Source organism: Crocodylus siamensis, chromosome 3, assembly GCF_052110815.1.
Source record: "Crocodylus siamensis isolate JL-2025a chromosome 3, ASM5211081v1, whole genome shotgun sequence".
Lineage (NCBI taxonomy): Eukaryota > Metazoa > Chordata > Crocodylia > Crocodylidae > Crocodylus > Crocodylus siamensis.
Window position 1 is genome coordinate 59839256 of NC_143397.1, and position 20154 is coordinate 59859409.

The 20154-nt window shown below is 44.2% G+C and overlaps 1 protein-coding gene across 4 annotated transcripts in view; it reads left to right on the forward strand.

The window, feature by feature from the left end:
• Window positions 1-20154, forward strand: part of CAMK4 (calcium/calmodulin dependent protein kinase IV) — a 338512-nt gene that overhangs the window by 299510 nt on the left and 18848 nt on the right. For all 4 annotated transcript variants that reach the window (XM_090038364.1, XM_090038366.1, XM_090038365.1 and 1 more), the window contains one exon: window positions 15897-16023. In XM_090038364.1, the coding sequence (XP_089894490.1) occupies window positions 15897-16023 (127 nt within the window). The remainder of the gene's footprint in view (window positions 1-15896; window positions 16024-20154) is intronic.

The following is a 20154-nucleotide window of genomic DNA, read 5'->3' on the forward strand; positions in this document are numbered from 1 at the left end:
AGCGTGGACTTGCAGTCTGTGGCACCTCAAAGCGGTATGAGGTGCTGCAAGCTGCATGTGTCACATGTGCAAGTGTTTGCCATGCTGCTAATTTATAGCACAGCAGGTTTTTTTACACCAAGAGATCCCAGTGTCAAAAAAACCCTGCCACTGAAAAAAGCAGCGCAGCACACACTGCAGCAGTGTATACTACCAGAAAAGGAGCCTGGCCAGCCAGAACCACACTCTGGCTGCCAGCCAGGCTCTGAGCAGCCGGGCTGGCACTGCCACTGCACTGGGGGGCCTCCAGAACCCCAGGTGAGACTGCTGGGGCTAGCACAGGTGCTGGCCCTAACCTCTCCTGCCCCACCTGGTTCACTTTACCATGCATGCAGGGGCATACCCAGGAACAAACAGCAGCAGCAGAAATATGTGCCACTGCTATTTGTCCCATGGGAAATGCAAACCCCTGCACATGCACACTCTTGGGGACATGCCCATTCAGTTTATCCTTGGAAAGGAAAATGAAATAAGATAAAAGGTACACATGCATATTATCACAGCTTTGCTAGCAGGGTACCACTGGAGCCCCAAGTTTCCCTCTGATGTCCCACTGCTTATCTCAAGGAACAGACCAATATTTGCTCTGGGACAGCTTACCCCTGCAAGCCTCAGCTCCACTGCCCTTTCACCAGACCACACAGCTACAGCAGGGGAATCTTTGCCAGCTCTCAGTGATTTTCCCTTTAGTCATGAAAGAATTCTAGGTACCTTCTCTGTAGAAGGGGCTAGCCTGGAACATCACACACTCTGAGATCATGCTTTTCCATAGGCAAACAAGATAACAAGATAACAAAAGGATTTATTCTATAGGAGAAAAGAATTGTAGAAGAAAAACCGGTCACATAGTTTGAAGATAAAATATGCAAAATCCGATAAAATATCTCACCCTCTTTCCTGACTACAGCACCATCCTCCAGGGAGTCTTCTTAGAGTTTCCAGCCTTTAGTCTTCCTTCTGAGTCTGCCAGCCCTGACACCTGAAATGATCCAAAGACCACGACTAGCTCATAGAAAGCTCCAAAATACCTCCAAGTTGCTCCTCCTATCACCAGCATTGTTCACTTTGGTGAAAAGTCTAAGAAGTCTCTTGAAAATACTTTCCTTCCTGGAGCTCCTGAAACTCCCCTAGCTGAGGACCCAGCTCCCTGAGATGCCTTTGTTATTGTGGGGCTGATATTTTCCATTATAGGTAGGCAATACTGTTGGGTGCCCATTCCAACAGTAGCCTTTTTTGCTTGCTGGCCAGGGAGTGGTAATGGGAATGGTAATGTTCTTAGCCAATAGGCCCTTTTCTTTAGGCATGTATGCCTCAGTTCCTTTTACATACAACTGAGTCTTAGATATGTAGCCATAGCCTTTGAGTAAGCTATGTCCCAAAATGTAAAGTCCCAGACAGACAGCATAACATAATCCATACAGTGATACAAGTGATGTAAGTGAATACAGCATAACATTGGCTTTTGAACAGGACCAAATATGAAGTTACTCAAATCAGCCTTGGGACAGGCATCTCTGTGAGAGACTCTCTAAACCTCAAATCATTTCTGCTTCTGTTTGGGAAGTGTATTCTGGGAAAGGGAAATGAATGATTTTATAGAAAAGCTCAGAAAATATAACAACTTTTTTTTTTTACATGAAACATAACTAAGATCAATCATCTGTTTTCTCCTTTCTAGAAATTAAGTTACAGCCTTTCCTTAATATAAGAAATTAGAGAGTGATAGATGGACAGCAGGGGAACTAATGGAAAACTTCTAATGGAAATTTGGAATAGGAAAACCAAAGTGTTTAATAAGTTGTGTCTGAGAGCTTCAAATTTGCAGTTTGTATATGGAAGAAGAAACTAGGCAATTGTGCACATACAGTACAATTAGTGTATTCTCAAGCCCACTGTTTGGATGCTGATTTTTTTCTGTTATTCTCTTATTCCAAAATGTGTATTTTCATCTCAAGGCCAGACTGGAGTTTGCCCTTTCTGTTCCTGTATTGGACAGTCAAGTCTTGTCCTCTTTGGTCCAAAGACACCCCCTTTGTATTCTAATTCTCATTTTACAGAAGGATAAAATGAGGCCTTGGGGGATTTAAGTGATTGTTTCAGGGTCACACAGGAGGCTTGTGACACTGTTCCCAATTGCCACCTTGTCACTGCTTGAGCCAATTGAACAGGTCATTACTAGCAAAGCAACAGTGACACCTATAGTTGAGACTGCCTAACAGTTTCCATTATATCATGTATTTAGTTGCTTAAAATTTTGTAAGACAAGCATTTCTGTGGATGATCTCTTTTATTGGACTAACTGCATGTCTGGGACAGACTGGGACAAACTTTCAGGTATCACATTACCTTTCTTTGGTTCTCTGGGAGAGAAGCAGCCACAGCAGAGATAAGTTTCAGATGGAGCAAAAGCTTGTGTAAAACTCCATAAGAGAGCAATACAATAAATCAGGAGGGTCATTGTCATCGATAGTGTAGAGATTTTGACACACTTTTATTGTATAGACTAATATTTGCTTTGCTGCATCCACCTCAGGTCCCATGTTCTTCATCAAAATACTGAACAAAAAGCAAGACAGCTGTTTTGGAGGCTTCCAAAACTAATCCTTATCTTGCTCCAAATCCCAAAGGTTTGGAGAAGAAACTTGAACTTTGGCAGAGGGATATCACTGTTTTATTATCCTTAGAAGATAAACTTAGATTTAGACAAGGGCTTGTCTACCCATGGAGATATTTAGATTACATCTGCATCTACCTGCCTTTCTTGACAGGATGGCTGGCAGCAACAGCAGTCACCATCAAGGCACTAGAGCTCCTGCATGACCATGTATTTTCAGCTCCATGTGGCTCCATTCAACAGCTGTGCATGAGTTGCACCCTGGGAAGGCACCAGCTGCTGGCTGGACCACAATAGCCAACTGAAGGCATTGAAGTGCCCATGCATGCCTGTAGCCAGAAGCCAAGCAGTAGTTTCTGCTTTACTCCACTTACATAGGTGAAGTAATTACGCCAGCAGAAAGGTTTTGAATATAAATCTACTCAAGGATTCGCTGGCACACATTTGTAACATAAGCTTGTCCTCAAGATTAATTAATACATTTTATATGCACACTGTACTTCAGTCCAAATTTATGTTCAAGTTTAGCCAAGCCCAAGTTATAAAATGCAGAATCTCATCATTCAGACATGCAGAGTAGCACTTGTAATAAACTTGCTCATTATCTACATTGGTGATCACTAACCAGTCAATCTCTGGCACTTGATCTCGGTCTGTCAGAGGCTCCACAATCTGGAGTGGCAGGACGCATGTGGCTGTGCTGAACACCCCCACATCCCCACCCCCACCACCTGGGCTGTGCTGGGTGACTGGGATCAGAGCCCAGGCAGCTTGTTGGTGGGGTGGAGGGGAGGGAAGAGGGGTGGGGCAGGTGTGTGTGTGTGGGGGGGGGGTGCGGTAGATCTTGGGATGCCAAAAAGTGATCTTCACCATAAAAAGGTTGGACACCACTGTTCTAACTATTCCAGTTGTTCAGCACATGCATCCAGGACCCACTGAGCTTTCTGTACCATATCAGATGTATGTAGTGTACCCCAATCTACAGTTCCAGGCGAAACACAGCCCAAGCAGATCTTCCTCCTCCTGCTGTTCCCTGCCCACAGAGGACTGACTGCTGGGTGCAGGTGACAGTAAGACCTATTCTTACCTCTTCCATTTAGCCTCAGTGTGGCTGTATGCTTCACAGTTTTTAGCAATGTGTAAGGTTTGATATGCTTAGTTTTATGATGCAATAAGGATTAAAATTAGGAAGTCATTTGCAGTGTACTATATTAAATATACAAACTTGGGAACAATCCTACTTTCTTATATTCCAGTAGATATTACTTGTCTCTGTACTAACTACAATGAGCATAGCATATAAAATACATATTCTGAAGAGGTAGTATTTAGTATGATCATTAAGTACAATGCTAAAAAGATTTATGTGTTCAGAGGCCCATCCAGAGGGGGTGTAGTGATGCAGCCAAAGACCCCTTTCTGACCATGCCTCTGGAACCAGCAGCCAGGGATGTAAGTCTTAAGGGAAGCATTCCCTCCCTTGCTTCCCCTCCATACTCAAAGGCACCTCTCCCCTCCTCTCCCATTCCCCCATCCCCTGCCTGCCACTGGGAAAGCAGCCAGGGAGTGAGGGGACCTCCTGCCCACTCCATCTGGGCTGCACAGAGGTTGTACTCAGCCCAGGACTGCGGCAGCAGTGAACAGACACTTTCCTTCTCTCTGCCTGCTCCTCCCAGATGTTCTCTGCCACCCTGGGAGCAGATGCATGGAGGGAGAGCATGCCCCCTAGCCGCTGCCACAGGCCTCAGTGAGTGCAGCCTCCCCACAACCCATCTGAAATGGGTAGGAGCTCCTCTCACCCTTAGGACAGTACCTGGCAGCAGGAGGCAGGAGATGGTGGGAATGAGAAGGGAAAGGACAGAGTGGGGAGAGAAAGGCAGCAGACATGCCTCTGAGCATGGAGAAGGAAGGAACAGAATATTTACCTTCCTTGGGACACCTTCCTTGGGACTTAAGTCCCCAGCTGCTGCTCCTGCAACACCATCTGCCTGCCCTGGTGGGAGGAACAGGGGTGGAGGCTGGGAATAGGGTGCAGCCACCCCAGCAGCAATGCTAACTGCAACTGCACCCCTCCACCCCTCCTTTTTGGAATCCTGGATCCATTTCTGTACATGTTGGTAGAAGTTTTTATTTAATCTGTATTTTGACTCTTGCCTACACAAACCTTATTTTCCTTTATACACTATAGCCAGTTAGAGCCTCACTGTACAGTTTGTTGGAACAAATGCTGTTGTGCATCTTTATTCCTGCAGTAAGTTCTGTGGGAGCAAATCCTCAGCTGGTATACATTTTCATAACTCCATTTAGTCAGTGGAATGATGGCAATTTGCACCAGCAAATGTTCCCTTATACCAGATTTTCTTGCATACAGCATGACCCAGAGTGTAAAAAAGGTTTTTCCAGAGTTATGGTTTCACAGCAGGGACAGACCCTAAACTTGAGCTCACTCATCTTCCTTTTCCTTCTTAATTAAAGCTGAAACCCTAGCTGCTACTGAAGATGGTCCCCATGGCTGTGAAAAACAGAGGAGAGAAATCAAGAGTAGCTAACAGACAACAAAATCGACTGAAAAAAGGTTAGGTTGGTTAGTGGAACAGCAAGTCTATTTAAAGGAGAAACGATTGTTAAATCTGTGGATTAAAGAACAAAAGAGCCATTAAGCCAACTGACTCCTTCAGCTGCCTAAATACTAATGCCAAAGCTGCTGTGGAGCAGGAATCAAAGCAGGGTGTTTCTATTCCAGGAAGAAAATCAGCTTCTCTGCTGACTTGGGCACGCACACACCACAGTTTTGGGAGGCTGATTTGTGGGGGGAAAGGTCTGTGTTGTATGCAAGAAAATGTAGTATTCCTTCTATGAAGAAACAGCCAGAAATACCATCCCGTACTGGAAACACTAATGCAATTCAAAAAATGGAGGTGTCTGATCTATAGTCAGAGTAGCACTGGTTTAAAGGGATTGTTTATACCAACTTATTTAAATTGGTACAATTTAACATGCAGCTATTCCTAATCAGATATAAATAGGTTTGTATAGATTTATCTTAATGTAGGAAGGAATTTATGTAAAGTAAATTAATACAAGCCGTGTTTAAGTCAAGTTAAGCATTTACTTATTAAGTGTTATACCTTTTTAGTTAAATTAATTTAAAATCACCTCTTTAGTTATGCTGCTTTAATTCTGAATTCAGCCAAATGGCTGAGGTGAAACAAATGTAAAATCATGGATGTGGCATGAGAGTCACCTTCAATGAAATTCTTTTACAGTTTGCATGCTGTTAAAGATGCTGCATCACTGAATTGCTATGAAATTATTAGTAGCAGTAAACAGAGAATATTTTACTAAAATCTATCACTACATCAGTCTGACTAAGTGCAAGGATCATTTATAGACACCCACAACAGAGCCAGACAGATATGGAATGTAGCATTTGGGTTTTTGGAGCAGGTTACACACAGCCATCAATCTGCAATTATATTTTTTCCAGTTTACGTCTAGGACAGCTGTATTTTGCATCATTATAAAATATAATTCTGAATGCAGCTATGTCACTATGCCATGCCTAAGGCATGAATTCTTTCCATTCAGGATGGAATTAAATTTTAAAAGGAATGAGATGTGATTTGAAGAAAAGTTGTTTTGGCTGTACAACTAGATGCTATTAACATATTTCTGCTTTAATTATGCTGTTGTGAGAGCTTCAAATGGCCTTACTGAAATGAATTCCTTAGTCTTCTGAGAGCTGCAGGATTTTTTTATCTACCGTTTGCATTTGAGATTTCCTTTGATATTCAGATTGAGAAGTGCTCCCCTACATTATGCATGACTTGGCTTATACAGTGGCTCAGGGCCCCTCTGCAAGTGCAGGTAAAGGTGCAATGGTATGTCATGTGTAATCCACAAACTTGTTCCTCCTGCAATGCCACATGTGCATGGCAAGAGATGTAATTGTGTAGACTGCACATTACATCCCATTGTGCCTTATTGACAGTGCAGGGAGGGCTCCATCCCAGGTTCCCCCTGTACCAGGAAGAAGCAAGGCCCCCTGGCTGGGAGCCCAGGTTACCTGGCAGAGCTCCCAGCTGTGGGGGCACACCATGTGCTCCCACAGCTAAAAGCCCCTCAGCTGACCTGGGCTCCCAGCCACCGGGGCACCCCAGGGATCTCTGCAGCAAGCAGACTGCAGTTGCTGTGATCTCCAAGCTGATGGGTGCATGAAGCCCCCCTGTGGCTGGGAGATCACAGCTGCTGCAATCTCCCAGCCATGGGAGGACATGGAGCGCCACATGGCTGCAACATCACGATAGCCACAGTCTCCCAGCCCTCAGGGTGTGTGAGGCAGACTGCAGCAGGGATCCCTGTGAGCTGTGAGCTCCCAGGCTTCCAGAAGTGCACATGGTACTCCCCCTCCCCCCCCCCCACACATACACCTCTACCCACAGCTGGGACCCCTGACATATTTTGTGGAATAACTTTGTAGCTTATTCCTCTGTTCATCACTCCCTTCATTGATTGAACATGTGGCTGGGTAACCACTTAAGACATGATTACACATCACACCCACCTAAGGCATGATTAACCAGTTAGATGGGGCCTCAGGGGCCTAGCTTATACTTGCAAGTGCACCACAGTGATTAGGGTTCAGTTTTACTGCAATTCATGTACTGTATTTGCAGTTATAAGCAGCATGTTGGCAGCTTTCTAAGACTGTGAGCTTTGTTCAAGGACAAGAAAGACTCCCATGATGGGAAGCTGAAGAGGGGATAGCTGTATATTGAGAAGATAGCTGTATATCCTGAACAGCTGTATACTGAGCTGATGCTCATAGTCTGGGCTTGTCTTCTAAAGTGTGTTTTAAGCAGTGGTCATGAGAGAAAGAATAAAACAAAAAGGATTCTAAATAGTGGCTATATTTCAGGAAGGATCTGAGTGCCCTGATGTCCTCTGGTGAAAAGTGAGTTTGCTCTGTCACTCAATTCCTAGTGGCATTAATAATATGGACTTGTCTCATCCATTAGTTCAATTCTGGTTAACAAGACTGAAGATTTTCATAGAATCATAGAATCACAGGGCTGGAAGGGACCCCAAAGGATCATCGGGTCCAGCCCTCTGCATGAACAGGAAAGACATCTGGGGTCAGGCGACCCCAACCAGGTGATCGTCCAGTCTTCTTTTGAAGACCTCTAGGGTAGATGATTGCACCACCTCTGGGGGGAGCTTGTTCCATAGTCTGGATACTCTGGTTGCAAAGAAGTTTTTCCTAATGTTTGGCCTGAAACTGTCTTCCAGGAGTTTGTGGCTGTTGTTTCTAGTTTTCCCCCAGGGTGCCCTGGTGAACAGTTGTTCACCAAGCCCCTGATGTACGCCCCTGATATAGCAGTAAGCCGCAATCAAGTCCCCTCTCAGCCTTCTTTTGTTTAGGCTGAAGAGTCCAAGACCCCTCAGCTTCTCCTCATATGGCTTGCCATGCAAGTCCCTGATCATGCTGGTGGTCCTTCTCTGGACCCTCTTGAGCTTTAGCACGTCCTTGTTGAAGCACGGCACGAACTGGGTAAGTGTTCATCTACTTATAGGACTCATTTGCTGTAAGTGCTTGTCTATGATGAGGGAGTTACATCAGGACAGAAAAGAAGGTAGAAAAGGAGGCTGAACAGCATTGAGTTATAATATCACAGAATCATAGAAAATTAGGGTTGGAAGGGACCTCAGGAGGTCATCTAGTCCAACCCCTGCTAAAAGCAGGAGTATCCCCAGCTAGATCATCCCAGCCAAGGCTTTGTCTAGCCAGGTCTTATAAACCTCCAAGGATGGAGATTCCACCACCTCTCTAAGTAACCTGGTTCAGTCCTTTACTGCCTTCCTGATGAGTCTTTCCTAATATTTAACCCTTGCTGCAACTTGAGACCATTGCTCTTTATTCTGTCATCCACCACCACTGAGAACAGTGTAGCTCCATCCTCTTCAGAACCACCCTTCAGGTAGTTGAAGGCACTATTAAATCCCTGCTCAGTCTTCTCTTCCCCAGACTAAATAAGTCCGGTTCCCTCAACCTCTCTTCCTCCTCACCATTTTTGTTGCCCTCTGCTGGACTCTCTCCAATTTGTCCACATCCTTTCTGTAGTGGGAGGCCCAAAACTAAACACAGTACTCCAGCTGTGGCCTCACCAGTGCTGAATAAAGGGGAATAATCATTTCCCTTGTTCTGCTGGCAACACTTCTACCAGTGCAGCCCAGTATGCCATTAGCCTTCTTGGCAGCAAGGGCACACTGTTGGCTCATATTCAATTTATTTTCCACTGTAACCCTCAGGTCCTTTTCTGCAAATCTGCTGCCAAGCCAGTCAGCCTCCAGCCTGTATTCATGCATGGGGTTGTTCCGACCTAAGTGCAGGACTTTGCACTTGTCCTTGTTGAACCTCATGAGATTCCTTTTGGCCCAATCCTCCAATTTGTCTAGGTCACTCTGAATCCTAGCCCTACCTTCCAATGTATCTACAGCTCCCCCCAGCTTGGTGTCATCTGCAGACTTGCTAAGAGTGCACTCTACGTCATCTTCTAGGTTGCTGATGAAGCTATTGAACAAAACCAGCCTCAGGACCAACCCCAGGGGCACTCCACTTGATACTGGCCATTGATACTTGATACACATCGAGCCATTGATTACTACCTTCGACACCTGATGCTGACATCGATCACTCACTACCTGTTGAACCCAACAAGCCAGCCAGTTTTCTATCCATCTTACAGTCCATTCATCCAGCCCATACTTCCTTAGCTTGCCTGTGAAAATGTTGTGGGAGACCATATCAAAAGCCTTGCTGAAATCAAGGTACACCACATCCACTGGTCTCCCTGCATCCACAAAGCCAGTCATCTCATCACAGAATGCAGTCAGCTTGGTCAGGCATGACTTGCCCCTGATGAATCCATGCTGACTGTTCCTCATCACCTTCTTTTCCTCCAAGTGCCTTGAAATGGATTCCTTGAGGATCGGCTCCATGATTTTTCCAGGGACTGAGATGAGGCTGACTGGTCTGTAGTTCCCTGGGTCCTCCTTTTTCTCTTTCTAAAATATGAACACTATGTCTGCCCTTTTCCAATCATCCAGAACCTCTCCTGATGCCATGAGTTTTCAAAGACATTGAAAATCACATACAGGCTCTTGGAACTTTTGGAAAGGGTGCCATTTCCATAAGCAATTTGAAGAAAAAGATAGAAAATAGGATACTCTGCTCAAAACACTGTACCCAAAGAAAATATTCCTGAATCATTGAGAGCCAAGTTTTCTAGCATGTACCCATTCCCTCTAAAAAAGCCAGATTTGAGTAAGCAAAACAATGGTCTCAAGTTGCAGCAAGGGAAGGTGAGGTTAGATATGAGGAAAAATGTTATCGCTAATAAAGTAATAAAGCACTGGAAGAGGTTACCCAGAGAGGTTGCAGAATTTTCATTGTTGGAGGTATTTAAGACCCAGCTAGACAAAGCCTTGGATGGGATGATATAGTTAGAGATGGTCCTGCTTTGAGCAGGGGTTGGTCCTCCTAAGGTCTCTTCCAACCCTAACTTTCTATGAATCTATGAAGTACGACTAGGTTGCCCTTAGGCTTAATGAGGTCTGGTGTGAAAACAGATGTACAATCAAGAAGCTATAATCAGCTCTCTGCAATCAGCTCCCAGTGCAATCAGGCATGGTAAAATCAATTCTGTTGTGTGTCAATAGACACTTTATTAGTGAAATATTTCTATTGTTTACTATTTACATTTCATCAATGTCCATAATTTGTTATGGACAGTAGGTGACAGTACATACTCTATTTACCAGTGGCGACGTGTAGAGGGTACACAAGGGTATATGTGCACCCCTGAGAGTGCTGGTGCACCCCCTGGCAGGACACACTCCCCATTTAGGCAGTGGGTGGGGAGGGGCAGGCAGGAGCACTGATGCCCCACCATGAGTGCCAGCCATGGAGTTGGAACACCTGGATGAAGCACCACAGCCACTTCTGGGAGCAGTGCAGCCGCCTCCCGGTCAGTGCAATTAGCCACGGAGGGACTCCCCCAGTCGAGATTGGCCACAGGGGGGACTCCCCACTCTGGTCACTGACTGGTCACTGGGGGAGCATGTGCCCCCCTGACTAAAGTGGCAGCAGTCATCCATGCTATTTATTCTCAAAACACATGCAATTTTCCCCCAAAATCAGTACCCCCACCCACACACACACACCAAAAGTGTACTAAGCAGGGAAGCTGATTTTCTGCCTAGAATAGATCCACCCTGCTCTGATTCCTGCTTCACAGTGATATTAGAAGAAAGGTAGAAAGCCAAAATGAAAAATCACAGCATCCGTTTTATGGTCACATAAAAGAAACCAAACAGCTTAAAGTGTAAAAGAGTTTTGTTACCTGAGTTGTGCCCTTAGACATGAAAGTTGACAGGGCATGACTGAGGTTATGGAAGAAATATTATGCACAGATACCCTGAAGTGGACCTGAAACCCCAGGAGGAACTTCCCAGAGGGGATGATACAGACTCATCAACGTAGCAATGTCTAAGCTTGCCTACACATGCAAACTAGGGGTGCCTGTACACACCACGGATTTTAATCCTCATTAAATTAAATAGGTTTATAAAATTTAAACTTGTTTATTTTGGAGTGTCGCATCTGTGTTTACATGCACTAGGTTTTCAAATGAATAAAGCCTGGGAGTCACAGCTGTGTTTAGCATACTAGGCTTTCAAACTAATTAAGTTGGGTCCCTGGCCAGCACCATAGGAGAACAGGATGTTCCAGTGCAGTGCCTTCCCCCACCCTCTCCTTGACCCCCTCCCCCCCACCTCCCACCCCATGCTTGTGCTCTTCCACACAGCTGTGGAAGCAGGGAGCCAGCAAACCACACAAGAAAAAAAAAGTGGAAGCTATTCAAAAGTGAAAGCAATTCAAAGGGGTGAGCCAGAAAAAAGTAGCAGCACCATCTGGTGGACAAAGAGGCTTATTACACATCTTTCAGTGCCTTTGTGCTTGCATGCAATGAATCCATGGACACAGCAGTTTAATTCCCAGCAAGCCAAACTAAACTACATCAAAGGAGTTTTAGTTTAATGCGCAAGAAAGACTTTGAAAGCATTGGGATATCCTGCTCGTGCAAACAGACATGCAGTTGAAAGGGCAAAAATTGTGGCATGTACATGAGCCCTAGAAGAACAAAAACAAACATGATCAAATGTGATACTCTAATGACACAAATGCATGCAAGTGCAGTAAAGTGCAGACCATAGAGTACCTGTTCACTTGCCAACTCTTTAGTGTAACCTGTATAAAGGAGGATCTCACTGCAGCAACAGAAAGACCCATTACTTGTGTATAATTCTTGAAAAACAACTAGTTTATAACAAGGACACAGGACAAAGAAAAAGTGCAGCAGTTATGGCATACTATTCAGGCAGCTGAGGGAGTCGGTTCACTTAATGGCTCATTGTTCTTCAGTCCACAGGTTTAACAATTGTCTCTCCTTTAAATGGACTTGATGTTCCACTAACCAACATAACCTTTCTTCAGTCAGTTTTGGTGTCCATTAGCTGCTCCTGATCTCCCGCCTCCTTTTTTCACAGCCCTGGAACTGTTTTTAGCTTGTTTCAAAATCATAGCTCCACCAATGAAGATCAGTCTTCAGCAGCAGCTAAGAGCAGGAAGGGTGAGTCAACTGAAGATTAGACTCTGCTCCTTCCTATGTAGCAATAACTCCATAAAATCCTTTTCTCTTCATTTGGCCTTTCAAAAACCAGGGTGCATCTCTTACTTGGGGCCAATACAGTATGTTGATAAAAGAAGGTAGTAAGCTTGCAAACCAGGTCAAGGAGGATGTTCCAGAAAAGGGACATCATTGAAATAAATGCAAAGATGGTTGGGAGAGGAGCAGATACTAGCACTGAAGAGGTCAAGAAAGCAGTAGCCAGTAGCCTTACTTAAATACAATGGTCAAAGATTATACCTAGCGAGTCTACCAAACATGAGGAGGTGACCAGCCTATTTTGCAGAGATCCCAGGGCTGGCAGCCATTTTTGTGGGCTGAACACAGCAGGGAGCCACCATGCCTCTGGCTGAGGGGCCCCAGAGATCCCACCCCTCACTGTTGATTGGTTGCAAGAGCTGTCTGTCATATTGCCCTGCCCCTCGCTGCTGATTGGTGGAGAGGTGTGGGGCTACACAACAAGCAGCCCTCTCAGCCAATCAGCAATGATTGGAAGGGGCAGCGGCTATCTTGCTAGCAGCCCCCTTTCTTCCTCTCCCCCTTCCCCCACCCAGCAGGCTGCATGGCCAGGCCACAGCAGCTGTGAGGACTGCTGGCTCCCTCTCAGAGCAGTAAGTTTTGGGATGGGGGCAATTTTGCAGCAAGCCTGTCCAATTTTGCATTTTCCATGAAAAATGTGAGAGAGCAATTTCAGTAAGTCATTTATAATGCCCCTCTAGTCTCACTCATCTCTACCAGTCCTGAACATGCATAACAGCATATAAATATTTTTACGCTGGAGTTCCTGTGCTAGCAGCAACACTTGATTCAGTCATTTCATCCACAGAAAAGCTTCTCTTGAAGAATATCTTGTTCCTTGAGCTTTAATGCATCTCTTTCATGTCTAATATAGTGTGCAAAACTGTTGGCTTTCAAAAATAATAAAACCGGTACTGAAATTTACTGTTATATTTTTCTTATAGAAACATATTCTTTACTTCTGTCATTGATGTCTTATTAATCATTCCCGGACCTGATGCATTTTCCCACAATATGGCAAAAGATGCATACAGTTGGCAGCATCCTGCACAGAACACTTACTGATTAAATGGGAGTTCAGTTTATGCCTGATTACAGCATAATGTAAACAATAGGCAGTGGGATGCATTACTGTCACTCATTTCTGTGTGTTTGCTTTCTCTCTGAAATACTGTTGAATGTCTCTCATCTGTAAATGGGAAGACAGAAGCCCAACTGCTGATCACACTAATTGAGTTTTGCAATTGACTTCATAGAAACAGGATTGTAACCAGGTTCAGAGATGTATGAATTATGCGTTGTTACAAAGTTATGAATCTGTCTTCAGGAGAGGGTTCAAGTAAATTAATTAGCACATCCTAGCAGAAAAATTGACCTCTTTAAACCTAAACTTAAATTTGGCCTTTGTTGTCCAAGGAAATAACTACATCTGTGGGTCTTTTTTTTTGTCCCCTTTGTTTTCCCCTGATTTCTTAGGAAAGTTTTCTAATGTATTTATTTAGGCAGAGGCAAACAATGCTCTTTGGGATGGGCCCACAAGATGAAACAAAAAACTCCAATTAGAGAGAATACCTACATGTAGTTTTGCTTTGGCCCATTCCAGAACTAGGAGCCAGATGCAAAGTTCAAAAACATGTCCAGATCAAATTCCCTGACATACTCTGTTCTGGTTCTTGGCAAAGCATCAGCTTATACATACATACTATACACATAGAGGTTATGTTATAAGACTATTATTCAGGTTGGAAAGTCAAGCATTCAAGTTATGGTAGAAAGTCAGGCATTCAAGTCAAGCATTCAAGTTATGCAAGAAATGATAGAATTCAAGTTTCTTGTGTAACCTTAACATCTTGTGTATAAGCATCATGCTACAGAGTTTAATTACATAATCACATGGCACGTCTATATGAGATGCTGCGTTGCCGTAGCAATAGGCTACAGCGATGTAGCATCAGCAAGTACAAACCATGACGCCACCATAGCAACATGCTTCCTCGCTATAGCACATAACTATGGTAATATAGGAGCTAAAAATAACTGCACTGCCTGCACAGCACAGTAGCAGCTGTTACTGCTCCATCACAGTGTGTATAGTAACAACAGCATAGTAACATGACAGCGTAGTAACAACAGTGCCATAGGAACACGTGTAGACATAACCACATATCACTTTTCCACAGCACTTCTACCTCATTTGAAATGGACAGTGCTCACTTAGACCCAGATTCTGTCCCACCTATTATGGCTAGGGACAGATGTTCAAAAAGCCTGAGCCTGAATTGATTCAATATTTGCAGGTTAGCTTAACCCACAAAGTTTGAACTGATTTGGAGGTGAATAGACATTCCCTTTTCATTCCAGAAATGCAGGAACATGCCTGCACTGGCTCAGGCTAGAAGCCATGAGGTACTAAAGCAGCCCTCCCTTCCCTTCTACAGTGCTGATCTGAGGGGGGCATGGCCAGGCCCTGGCAGGATGCTTTAACTAGGGAGGGATTCCCTCCCTTCCCCCCCCGCCCAACAAGCAAGGGAGCCAGCAGAGAGTTGATAACAGAGCATTTGAGTTACACAGCAGGAAGTTACACAGGAAATTGTTAGCATTTATCACCATATTAAACAGAACAAAGCCTTTCACATTAGTTTAAGCTTTTCTTAAGCAACTTTTTCCAAGGAAGGGACATTACCAGCTACCTGTTGATTAGCTCCAACAAGCCCTAAATCAACACTGTCCTGTCTGCCTTTGTCCCATCTCCCAAAGCACAGACTATTACCAGCATGTGGTATGCTAGCTAATGCTGACAGGTATCTGTATAAGGCAGAGGGGAGGAGTAAATCCCTGCTTGAGCAGGGAATGGTGAGGGAGTGAGTGGGGGGACTCAAACAGAGTGAAATAGAATTGCATGAAGACACCTAAATCCACTTCCATGTCCATTAGGTAGCCCTTAATAAGCAACTCTTCAGTATTTTGTTTTCTCCTCTTTTGTGTGTTCTCAGGCCTCCTTATTTCATACTATTCTAATTGTTCCATGAAGTTAGAATTAATAATTTCTTCCTGGGGTTTTCTGAGGTGCCCAGTACTATGGCATCTAAATGTTTCATAATCATTAATGAAGTTAATTTCAGCAGCAGCATGGGGAGGTGAGGGCTTGGCATTGAACATTGCAGCTAACGCAGCTGAAGTTTGATGCAGTTATAAGCAAATAAGAAAGAGGTTTTATGGTGGGAAGGGTCAGGTAACTTTCCCCCCTCCCAATAAATATACAATAACAATATAAACAAAAATTGAAAAAGCCAAAATAGGGTGGGGGTTAATTATTTTCATTAATTTTAAATAATTGTTTTTTCATATGCAAAGGAGAAGAGACAAGATGAGAACTGGGAACAGATCACATTGAAAGATGGTACTAGGAACCTGAAATCACTTAGACTGTCTGATAAATCTCTCTCTCTCTCTCTCCCTCCCCCCAACACACTTAGACTTTGTGGATTTGAACCATTCTACGATGAAAGGGGTGATCAGTACATGTTCAAGAGAATTCTGAACTGCGAATATGATTTCGTGTCTCCCTGGTGGGATGATGTGTCCCTAAATGCCAAGGATTTGGTAAGTATAAGACTATTGAGTATAAGATTTTTTTTTAAATATAGATTTATTTGTTATCTCTCTTCAAAGAAAAATGGTATTTGGGTGAGTTTTTTTCAAGTGTATCTGTCTCAAAATTAGTCCTGAATATGTTATTTGGCTGTAAGTCAAGAATGATAAATTAAAATACAATAACCACTATAGAATTCAGTAGTTTGATTTTCAGAGATGCTAAGCACTGATTGCACCCACTGGTATCAGTTAGAGCCATGGAAGTTCAGCATTTCTGTCAACTAAACCACTGATTTTCAAGCAATTACTGCAGCATATTGAGAAGAGCCTGACCTTGGTTGTAGATAAAAGTTTTAGAAGATATTTTTCTTTCTATTAATTTTTCCTTCATGTTGCATCAACCTCAAAAGGGATATTAAACCCAGCTCTGCAGTTCATTCATTTTTTCTAGAATGGACTATTTTTGAAACAATAAAATGAAATAAAGACACCATCTGTTGTTGACCACAATATTCTGTCCATTTAAGAGCTTTGTATAATTAATTCTTAGCTGATGAGGACAGAGGCAGTGCCATTAGGCAAGACCATTAGTACAAAGCTAGGGCTAAAGTGCTATCTGCACTATATCCTTTTATTACTGAGTAAAGTAAATTGGATCCAAGAGATACTGATCTGCAGAGATGAACATGCCTAAGTTCTATTTTTACTCAATGTTACTTGCACAATTCAGTTATTTCATTAAAATTAGAGTAACAAATGTTCAGTTCTATACCACTTATACAAACTGTGCCATAAAATGCTACTTTAATTAATGTTTGTAAAGTGCTTTAGGATGCCTCAAATGAAAGGCCCTGTGGAAGTTCAGAATATTTTTTGTTTGTGTATTAGATTTAGGGCATTTCTGAGCTCTAGAGAATGTTATTTACAGTCCCTAGTAGGCAACAAGAAGATTAATAATATTCCACAGTCAAGCTACATGTTCTTTGCATGCATACAGCATTTGTACAAACTGACCCAAAACAGCTCCCGGTATTGGGGCTCAGACTGAACTTCTAGGCTGCTTGCAGATGTTAAAAACAAAAAAAAAGCTACTCTTTATTTTAAACTTGACTTGCTTCTGTGCCGAGCCTAGTACTTGCCCAGAAGAGGCAATACCTTAGTTGGACCCAGCACACCCAATGTCTGTAGAGAGATTGGGCACTTCTGTGTGTATCCAGGTTGTAGCTGTAGCGGTCTAGAGGCAAAAGAAACCAGAACTCATGGTGGCGTTATATGTTATTAGACCAACTAGATTTTTGCAAAGAATTTTTTTCTAATAAAAGATATCACCTCTACCACAATTTCTGGCACTTTACTGGGGCTTTTGGGGCGCTTTTATGTAATAGCTGATTGAATCAGCTTTAGCTAAAAGCACCCAAAGGCCCCACTGAAGCGCCCAATTTATAGACACTGCAGAGCCAGGTCAAACTAACACATACTTCTTCCATTAAACCGCAGTTTGTTTGTTTATTTTAACAACCGCAAGCAGCCTTAGAAGCAAGATGTAGAGATCCTGAATCAGTCTGTGGATTTGAATCTATTACCTCTGCTATAGGGAGTGATGAGGGACTGTATTGGCCACTTTGAAATGTGGGGAAGCTTAATGGTGAGGCAACACTAGAGTGTTCTAATTAGACTATTAGGGTGCCTGTAGACATGCACTGTAATTACAGCACATTGGAGCAGACTCGATTAATTGAGTCTACTGGAGTGTGCTAAGTCACACAGTCCAGCAACCTTGGTGTTTTGTGTACCCAGCATCCCTGTATTTCAAAATGGTAGTAGGGGCGCTTTAACTGGAGCTTTTTGAATAAGCTTTAGTTAAAGCACCCCCACCAATATTTTGAAGCACAGGACGCTGAATATATGAGATGCTGCAGGCGCTTTAATTAGAGTGGCTCCCAAGAGCCCCCTGAGCATGCCTCCACAGCTACTGTGTACCCTAATTGCAGAGCCTGTTTAGCCAAGGGAATTGTAGAACCACGGGCTATGGTGCTCCTGCACTCTCCTACCTCCAGTCTGTCTTTAACAATACCTCACCTCCCTACTGTGGATGGAGGCCTGTGAAACACAGCTTCACAGCCCACACCTATGCTGGGCATTCTGCAATCTTTGCTACATCTATAGCAACAGTTTTTTGGAAAATTGTCACCATTGTACTAACAAAGGTACACATTCACAAGTTGTATTATAATAGTGGAAGCACTAGTATAGGCAGGGTTTTGTGACACAGAATTTATGCCTGGGTGGAATAGGGGTGTGTGATGCACTGTTGTTACAGGTTGGAGGCTAGATGTGTGGTGCACTACAAACCTGGATTGCAAGAGCGTGTATGGCACAGTAGATAATGTTGTGTCTAGAAGAATGCATAATGGCCCAGCTTCACTAGGAAGGGTGGAGAACTAGTTAGTCACTCTTGGGAGCAGAAAATATGGGCTGAAGAGGGCCTAGATACTCACAACCTAAACCACCATGCTATTATACAAAAGGTCTCCTATGTCAGCTGTATATTTGTGTGAAAGTGATCCTGGGTGCTGCATTGTATACTGAAATTAGTGATGTTGGAGTAGGTTAGGCTTGCTTCAAACATGCATCGTGGATCAGGCCCATCAGGGGACTGAGGTGAAGTTTAGGCACAGCTCTGTCATGGATCTGAATCACAACAGAGTTTAAGTGCAGTTTATGGGGAGTTTTTAAGTCTCTAAAGCAAGTGAAAATCCCCTCCCCACTCCCCCTTCAGGCTCAGAGGCACATCCCCTCTGCTCCCCATCCCGCACCTGCCGCAGCTGCTTTTTCCACTGTTGGGGGTTGGGGAAGCTCAAAGCCAACTGGGCTGAGTGTGAGCTGGGCTCAGCTTGGGAGGGGACAGTGGCAACAGGGCAAGTGCAGAGTAGTCCCCCCTTTCCCCCCAGTCATGACACCGGGTAGGGAAACCCTCATCCATCCCAGATGCCACTGTCCCCATCCCCAGCTGAGCCCAGCCACAGTGCAATGGGCAGGAATGGCTCTGGTGTTTCCCTGCACCTGGGTCAGGGGAAGGGTAGGCTGGGCAAGGAAGGGGTGAGGAGGGGGTGTGCCTTTGAGCAGAAAATGGAAGCAGGGGGCAGGATTTCGGCCCAACTTAGGAACTTTCAAAAGTTTCTAGAGGCTCCCGTGGATCACTCCAATTCAAAAAGGGAGTGAAGTTGCACCACTGCCCCACTCTAGTTCTGCCCCTGATGCTGAAGGACTGTGGCCCTCCCATGTTTTAGCTCCAGTAGGTGACTGATTCAGGCACTTGCCCAGGAAGCTGGAGACCTAGGTCCTAGGACCACCCCCTCCCCAGAGCAGGGAGTCAGACTGTCTCTGACTTCCCAGCACAGTGTTTTAACCATCACACCACAGATTGTATATTATCCAGTCCTGTCTTCAGAGCTCCTTTTGAAGCTGTCCCTCTGGTCAGCCAAGAGAGGAAGATACATGGGTCCAGGGGGAAGATCCCAAGCTACAGGGTGCATGGCTCATTGAGATGGCTGTTGCTCTGGAAGGAAGCAGGCTCTCATTTCTAGCCTGGACCTTTGCTCACAGTGAGGCAGAAACTTCCCCACTGCTCTCCATCCCTTTTATCCAGTATCTGTTAAATGTGAGGGACAGCAAGTTAGCTTTAAAGGGGCCACTGGAGAAGCGACCTGTGGCATGGTGGTTAGAATTGCTGGGCTGAAAAGTCAGAGAGATCCACATTCCAATTCCCTTGGAGTAAAGGGAGGGCCCAGAACCTAGGTATTCTGCTTCCCCACCTTACCATTTTCTGGATTTATGCTCAGCTATATGCCTGGCTAATGTGTAGTCTACTGAGTATCTTCAGTCTATATGCACAGTGTGTCCACAGGGAAGAGGGAGGTCCAAAAGCAGCTAGGTACATGGCTAGAAAGTTGCCATGTCGGCATGAAAAGGAGAAAAGAATTCTGTCTCATGTGCAGAAACCTGTCTTGTGGCACCTAGGGAATTTTGAGAGCCAAAATTAATTTAGGCACTTAATAAGCTGCTTGGCTGCTGGAGCTGGGTTGCTTTTGTGACTTAGGCCCTTAAGTTTTGTGCTAGTCCTGCTTGAGATTCCTGGTT